The sequence below is a fragment of the Silene latifolia genome, unplaced genomic scaffold (assembly GCF_048544455.1).
Source record: "Silene latifolia isolate original U9 population unplaced genomic scaffold, ASM4854445v1 scaffold_235, whole genome shotgun sequence".
Classification (NCBI taxonomy): domain Eukaryota; kingdom Viridiplantae; phylum Streptophyta; class Magnoliopsida; order Caryophyllales; family Caryophyllaceae; genus Silene; species Silene latifolia.
Window position 1 is genome coordinate 34,488 of NW_027413185.1, and position 8,559 is coordinate 43,046.

General features: G+C 34.7%; 1 protein-coding gene across 5 annotated transcripts; it reads left to right on the forward strand.

Annotated features, from left to right (window-relative positions):
- The first annotated feature begins 3,635 nt into the window (after positions 1–3,635).
- On the forward strand, positions 3,636–7,611 carry LOC141638935 (uncharacterized). Of its 5 annotated transcripts, XM_074448111.1 has the most exons (12): positions 3,691–3,789; positions 3,898–3,935; positions 4,124–4,194; positions 4,352–4,746; positions 4,840–4,897; positions 4,985–5,293; positions 5,393–5,505; positions 5,568–5,637; positions 5,881–5,969; positions 6,057–6,088; positions 6,249–6,313; positions 7,163–7,611. In XM_074448111.1, exons 3-12 carry the CDS (start codon positions 4,132–4,134, stop codon positions 7,355–7,357), a joined length of 1,389 nt encoding a protein of 462 aa, XP_074304212.1. In that variant the 5' UTR covers positions 3,691–3,789; positions 3,898–3,935; positions 4,124–4,131; the 3' UTR covers positions 7,358–7,611. The 5 variants fall into 5 exon arrangements, with proteins under 5 accessions (XP_074304211.1, XP_074304213.1, XP_074304214.1 ...); XM_074448110.1 differs by having other exon boundaries at positions 3,636–3,935; XM_074448113.1 differs by lacking the exon at positions 4,124–4,194 and having other exon boundaries at positions 3,684–3,789.
- Positions 7,612–8,559: the final 948 nt, after the last annotated feature.

The window sequence follows — 8,559 nt, forward strand, 5'->3', positions numbered from 1 at the left end:
TTAAAACAACCCAGATCCCAAGGAACCACAACTGTGGTTTTCTGTGGACTATTTTGCTTCGAAAATTGCCTTTGCCTCTTGACTTTCCTTGACCAACTTCCCGCTTTGGTTTACCATGATGTAGTGGTCCTGTTGCTTGGTAGTAGTACCCCTTGACTCCTTGATTGATCGCGTTTGACTTGCTCCGAGTTTGACTTTGCGTTTCCTTACGAAACTATGTAACAAAATAGCATTAGTTTCTCATGATTACAACCAATTGGAGGTTGGGTTACTTATTACAAAATACCAACTATTAACCCATAGTTAACACTAAAACGATATTAAAAACAATCTATTGACTCGACATTACTTGACACTATCAATGAAGTTGGCATATTTCCACGGATCAAACAACCAATCCACAGACATCATCATATCATCATACTATATCATATCATATCATATCATCATCATCATCATATCATACTATATATTAAAGCAACAGCCACTATACCCAAAATTGATTACGTGTCAACCTGTTATGAATTCACCGTATAAAAATACACATACGGTATACAATATACGTAGGTAAGTTTTGTAGATAAAACTAGACAATATTGACCTATGTTGGCCGACAATTATCAAATTAAGAATATGACTAAAACATCATCTTTTAACGTACAACTATAGGTTCCCAAAGTAAAATTGATACCAAATGACTTAACTTATTGTCCAGTTTAAAAAATAAACCCATCAGTTTTGCACATAAAACTATCAATTACCCTAGATTTATACTAAAAATTTAAAAACTAGGCAAAATTTTTTGGCACTGTTCTCAACTTTAATTGTCCTGTATTCACCCGATAATTAAGATTATCAAAACATGTCCATAGAATTGGACTACAAATCTTTAAAATGTCAATTTTGACCATAAAACTGGACAATTTTTAGATATGTTAGCCATCAAATATCAAATTAAGAAACTGACAAATACGCCATATTTTTAACATTCAAATATAGGTTCTCAAAGTAAAATTATTCCCAAATTAACTAATATATAGTTCAGTTATAACATAAAAACATCTGTTTTGTACATAAAACTATCAAATTGGCCATATTCTCAAATTTAAATGTTCTGTTTTTAAACAACTCATATAGGTTGTCACTGTAAATTTATTTACATTAGTTTTTACCACAAAAATATCAGCTTTTAACCTAACACTATCTGTTACTTACCTATGTTAGTAGACCATTATAAGAACATTAAATTTCTAAAGTAAAAGTTACAGTTTTTCCAATAAATTTAAGAATGCTAGTTTTGTACATAAAAATTAGCCACTCTTAAGCTATGTTAGCTTCAACATCGAGAATTCAAACTACAATTATAAGATTTCAATGTAAATTAATTTACTATAGTTTTGACCATAAAATTATCGATTTTTAACATAACACTATCAGTTACTTAGCTGTGTTAGGCGAACAATATAAGAACATTAAGTTTATAACATATAAAAACATCTGTTTTGTACATAAAACTATCAAATTGGCCATGTTCTCAAACTTAAATGTTCTTTATTTACCCTACCATTAAGAGTATCAAACTATGTATCTTTACTAGGACTTTATACCTAAGAAAGGTAAGTTTTGTACATAAACCTAGTCAATCTTAAGTTATGTTAGCTGCAACATACTAAATTAAGAAAATACATCAAACGTCGAGTTTTTAAACTACTCATATAGGTTGTCACGGTAAAATTATTTACATTAGTTTTCACCACAAAAATATCAGCTTTTAACCTAACACTATCAGTTACTTACCTATGTTAGGAGACCAATATAAGAACATTAAGTTTCTAAAGTAAAATTTACATTTTCTTCAATAAAATTAAAAAAGATAGTTTTGTATATAAAAATTAGCCAATCTTAAGCTATGTTAGCTTCAACATCGAGAATTCAAACTACAATTATAGGATTTCAATGTAAATTAATCTACGTTAGTTTTCACCATAAAATTATCAGTTTTGAACATAACATTATCAGTTACTTAGTTATGTTAGGAGATCAATATAAAATATTAAGTTTCTAAAGTAAACCTTAAAGTTTTTACAATAAAAAATTTTCACCTATCGTAAAATTGATTTACGTAATTTACATAGGTTTCACCCCTAAAACATTAGCTTCTCGTGTAAAACTAGAAAGTGCTAAAATTAAAATTTGAAAAGTTTGAGACCATAAACAACAAAGTTTTAAAATCTGACAAGTAAAAAAAAAAAAAAAAAAAAAAAAAAAGTTCTTAACTTTAATGGTACTGGATTCACCATACAATTAGAAAATTAAGTAGAATGTCGGGTTTCTAAAATAAATCAGGGTGTTTTCACTTCATAGTTATCCAATCATCAACCAATTAAACAACATGAATCACAAAGATGCTTGTTACCTTCACCTATGGATTGCACACCGCATGATTTAACTCCAATAACATGTCTTTCATCATTCTTCATGGCCATTGTTTAATCAACTTTGTTTTTCCCCAATTTGTTGCTCTTAAAATTATGATTACTCTTCCTTTTATAAGCTTCTGATCTAGAAATTTGATTATTAAATTGGTCTTTTGTTGCAAGCAGATGATGAAAATCACAAATTTTGCACAAATCCGCTTCCCCATCCCTCTCCCTCTCCCACGATTATTGCTAAAAAAAAAGGAAGAAAACTGTTTTTGTATTCAACCATATACGTTTTACTGTTTTTGTATTCTATGCGTATACGTTTTTTTAGCTAATCTACGGAATCATCTACACAAAAAGGTTAGTGTTGGGCTAACATATCCTATTGGACCCGTCCTATATAACATAAGACGGTCTTATAGGAGAGTAGGAAATCTTATCTAAATCCCAATCGTAGTTGCTCATTCATGGACGAGTTTTACTCTTTCATGGACTTTTTTCCATTATTTTTCTATTGCATGCCCTTTGCCTAGAAACAAAAAAAAAAAACTCTCTAATTCTATCCCTCACAAAATTAATCAAATCCACAAAATTAGTCAAATCCGTCAAATTACACAATTATGGACAATAATTCTCGTATCGATCGAGTAATAATTCTAATTCTTAATTTTATCAATTATATTATAGAAGTATCAAATTAAAGAATTGATTTACAGTAATTAATTTAGGGTTTGTTTAAACCGTTCCGACATTGGGGTGAGTGACGAACATGAAAGAGTATACAGTGTACATATAATGTTGTTTAATGTTGTTGCCCAATGTCTGAGTCTCGGTGAAACATTTAAAAACCATTATCGGCATTACATGAAGAAATTGAAGACAATGTTACTACGTTATTCTCCTTCTGCTAGTTTGATTTTTCCCTTTTTCATTTTCAATTTTTTGTTTTGTTAAATGTTTTGTATTTTGTTTTTTATTGTCTGAGGAGATTGTCAAGACGGTCGGTGGCATAAGGGAGGCAGCGGTGAGGGTGGTGAATGGTGGCTGACAGGTAGACGGGTAGTGGTGGTTGGATGGTGGTAGTTAAAGTGAGAAAGGAGAAAATGAAAGAGATAGAGAGAACGAAAAAAGGGTATTAAAACGAAAATCATTAAAATAAAAAGGGTATTATGGTCATTTACGTCCATGAAAGAGTAAAACTCGTACCCGAATAAACAAGTCAAACCCTAGAAATCCTCCTGTCATTTCCCTCTTTATCTTCTCGCATTCTTCTCGTGCTTCCCTGAATTGAATCAATGATTCAATCAACTTAAGAGTCGTGGATCCATCGTTCATCTCTGCCAGCAACAGGACCCTATCACCCCCTGTAAATCCGCCCCTGATCATCATCATCTTATGAGATTATATTTGGTTTGATAAATTTTTTTTGTTGATTATGTTATCATGTTCACCTTCTTTCGGTGGTACCTTACAGATCTCTTTTGCATCTGATATTATCTCGGCATGGACCAGGTACGTTATCGGGTTGACTCGTAAATCCTAAAAGAATGTTGGTTTTTGGTTATATTGATTATGTGTATTTGTTAATGTGGGCAAGGTTTGTTGTTAGTGGAGAGTGTAGTGTGTTTAATGTTAATGTTTTATGTGTATTGCTTGTGTAATTGCTGATACAATTGATTAGTACACGAGCCTATTTATAGGCATTGGTATGTCGGCTTACAAATTCCACGCCATACAAGGAGCTCCTAGAATATTTCATGTTTGTGTCTTGGTAATCTACTATAGCATATGTTCTAGCTATTTCTAGTTTTACAATTACTCATCAAATCTTTCTGATTAATATTATTAACAAAGAATTTCTAATTTTATATCATACGAGTAAGACTTTTTTTTGTAACTAGGTGTTGTCTGTTTGTTGTCTTGTTTAGCCTATTATGTATCCCCGTTGGAAGTCCAACCTTTGTGAAGAAAGTTTGATATCTGCCTTGGAAAATGATGATAAAGATGTATTTATGAGGGTCATCAAGGACAAAGGATTGGGAGAATACGAAATTGATTCTTTTCCAGCTACTTTATTTGTAAATGACGCTGTGGAAATTGCTATTGCGGTTTTCAATGGTGAAACTAAAGGTATTCTTGATATGGAAGATTTATTCAAGGATGGAATGACTCCACTTCATCTTGCCGTTCTCTACCAGGCTCCTAGATTGACCAAATATCTTCTTCAGAGGGGTGACAAAGTTGATGTCACCTGTGATGGTAAATTATTCGGACAGAATGTTAAACATTTCACCCCTTTTGACTGCATCTTCCAACCTATCAGGTAATATAGAGTGACAAACACGGAATCACGCAACTCCTTTAGTTTCGTTTTCATATAATCTAATTTAGCTCTTTATATTCCTACATTACCCAGATATTCTCCTCCTCGGAGATCACTCTTTGAGATGCTTACTTGGCTTTGCTATCATCACGTACGTTTATCCTCTTTGTTTTGTCTTTTTTTTTCTTTTCTTTTGTTGAATGTATTCATGACCCATTTTATAAAGCTATTATTACAGAGGGGTAGTATGGAAGTTATAAGGATGCTTGTACTTTATATGCAAGATACAACACCGGTCAGGCAAAAATTTGTCAAATATGCACACGAGGACGAATTGAATAAGTTAGCCGCACTCTTTATTGCTGTTCCCGAGCTGTTCTTGTCATGTCCAGGAAGCGGGGTGTCTTTGTTAAGCAAGCTCAAGCGTGAATTGAATCCGTTGGTGAATAATACAGATATCAAAAAGCAGCAGCTGTCTTTATTGTTTGATATTTTTGCTGTGGTTGGTCATGAGATTGCAGCATACATAAGGCTTCAAGAATTTTGTGTATGTTCTCTAGTCACATGTTCTTTTTGCCAGGTCATACTTTTGCTTTATATTAGAATCACTAACGAGTAACTAAGTTTCACCATTTTCTCAATAAAGGTGATGCCTAACTCTATGGAATCTTATGAGAAATCATATCTAGAAGTGGATTTCTTCCTTCGTGAAGTTGTTCGCAGGAAGCTAGGAGTTTGTTCTCCTGATTACTATTTAAGGTTTGTTTAAATATAATACTGATTTTCCAGCGATTTCGGTTACACAAGCTGCTCCCTTTCAGTTTTTTTGAAGCTGGCCCGATAAATTATGCTCCTCTTGATGATGGTGTGCCACGCCCAGACTGGCATAATGTTAGTAAACAACTCTCTTAATTTTTTGCTTTTCACTTTTTTGTTCGACGAATATTGTTGTGTGTGCATTTTGCAAGTTCATTCGTGGATATTTGTCATCACAAGTCATACCTAAATCTTTCCACTTAAGTCCTCAATTTCTGGGATATTATTAGATACAGTAGTGTATTTTACTTTTTTTTTTCTTATCTACTCTTATTTACTAAATTTCTCCTAACTTGAGTTGATGCATTGATTTATCAGTATACTTCTCAAAAGGATGGAATCTCACTAATCAGCATCTTGCCCCTTTTATTGGATAGAAAGGATTTCAACCGAACTGATATTTACAGGTACTGCCAAGTATTCTTCTTGTGTAGTCGATGATGCTATTTATGGTGTGCCATCTACTTATTTATTTTTTGTGTATGGTGTACCAGGCTCATCCCCAGTCTAGACCCGCAGGATGCAGGTATTTTGTTATTACTTGGCTTTTAACCATAGTCCTTATTACGTCTTTTAGCCTTTTAGCTTAGGCAGATAAGTGATGATGATAATGAATCAATTTCATTTTGAGGAAGTTGAGGTAGTAGGGGCATTGCCTCAAACTTTTCCGTTTATTTCCTTTGCAGCTCGTCTAAAGAGTGCTATTGAAAAGAAGTTATCATTAATGTCAAGTTTGCACGGCTCTCTTAAGGTTAGTTCTTGTTTGTTTGTTCCTAGCATTTCATCTTAATTTGATCTTTGATGTGTTGTATTCGTAGTTTATACTGCAAATAAATTAGAAAACAATGATTAGCAGAAAGTAGGGACAGAAATGGCAGTAAGCTAAAATAAGATAAAAGCTCTTCAATTCAGAGAATTGATAGGCTTATGAAACTATGGAATGCAGTAGCTATTATTGCAGAAAAGGTACCTGGTCCCTATAGCAAAAATGAACAGAGAATAAGACACGGGATGATTTCATTAGTTCTCTGAATAATTTCCCCATTACATCACTCTTGGATATTTATGGACTAGATTAGCTTGGAGCCTAAGCAAACAAGGGTAATTAGGTAATTAAACTAATGCATTAGCTGTGAGATTGCAACGGATTTATTCCATAGGAGAAGGTGGAATGGATTCTGGTGCTGTCATTTGTCCCTTTCCTTGTACTTCAGGTGAATGCATCATATTCCTCACATGGTATGTGCTGATCCTGTCCTGGTCCACCCTTACCTTGGTTAGTTGAGCTTAACTCAGGTGAAGCCTTGGTTAATGATGTGATAATACCTTTGGCGCCATAATTATTCTCCTTTGAATGCATTGCTGCTACTATAGACTGATCTGGATAATTATTCATTCTCACTTCCAAGAGAATGAAACCCAGAATGAATGGCCTTTCTCGCTATAACCTGGCGAGAATTTTGTCGTGGCTCAGTTTTTTTTCTGTAATTGCCATCATAGATGTGTTCACTCTTCAGTAATGTATGGTAACAATTTTTTTTTTATTTCCCGTCTTTTATTTGGGATTTTTTCTTTGGATAATATTGATTTGATTTTGCAGACAAGTGCTAAAATATCAGAGGGGGGGAAGCATCTTCTGTTTCCCATTGTTCCCCCCATATATTTTCCCACAAAAAGTTTGGAGAACAAACTGATACTGCAGACCAAGCTGAAGCCTGCCTTATCATTTTTGAAGCCGTCACAGTTCACGCGGGTTGCCAAGTTCACGCGGATTGCCAAGTATCTGCCAAAATGAATGAATTTGGTATTTTAGATGCAACAGATTAGTGTATTTTATGTCCTTCTCGAGCATGTTACCTACAACTGGACTACCAGAGAAAATGTAAAACTTCGGTTTTGTTATCCGTATTACTTGTTTGAATGTAGTAACTTAGCTGATCTTAAGTACTTAGAGCGGATGCATGTTTTGAATATCGAAGGAAATGTACTGGTTTTAAGACGAATTAAATGGGACGCCATCCCTGAGGATATATATTTCCATTTCCCCCCTTTGTGGATTAAGGTGCACGGTTTACCCATGCAATATCTTCATACTTCTGTTGCAGCTCACCTTCTCGAGCATGTTGGCCCCATTATGGAAGAGGAGAGTTACCCAGAATTACTCCCCCCTCGACAATATGCGAGGTGTCTGGGTCGATCTTACTAAACCTCTTATTCCGGGCTGTTACTTTACATTGGAAGGTCGTAGGCATCGTTGGATTTCTTTTAGCTATGAAAATATCTTCCGTGTATATGTAAGCGTTGTAGTGTCGTAGGTCATCGTATTTCATTTTGTCGACTCATGTAGCCGGCGCTGAGGCTGACAAATTTGCAGGGAAATGGCTACACTATCTTTTACGGTCCCCATGAAGTGCCTTACTACAATAAATCCATCTTGGGGCTTCCTCCAAAACTTCGATTCCTCACTACCACGATCAACACTACTTTCACAGAAACCCCCTGAGGTCGAAGATTCGAGGTCCTCATCTTCCGTCTTTCGTTTTTCTTCATCATCATCCTCATTCTTCGGCTATAATATGCCTCATGATCCCCCCATTTTTGAGAAAATGGTGAAACGGGTTACTCTTCTGCTCCATCAAAGCAAGTTCCAATATCGTAACAGTTTCATATGCGGTCCCCAAACCGCTAGCTGGGTCAATAACATAGCTGTCATTAATTCCTTTGATTGCTAAAGACGGGTCAAATAGCTTGAAAGTGACGACATATTTTGTCCCCACCACCCCACTTGTTACTTGTCCTATTAGGAATGTGGTATTGTATTTGGGCCATCTTTAGTTATAGACGAATAAGTGCCGTCTATAATGAGATTTTGTGTTGCCCAAGCTCTTCCAATCCATCAATGTTTTTCATTTCGAATGATCAAGTTATTTCGGCGGTGCATCTGGACCCACATCTAGACCTAGGCCCTGATGTTACCTTTCCAAATAATCTTGGTCA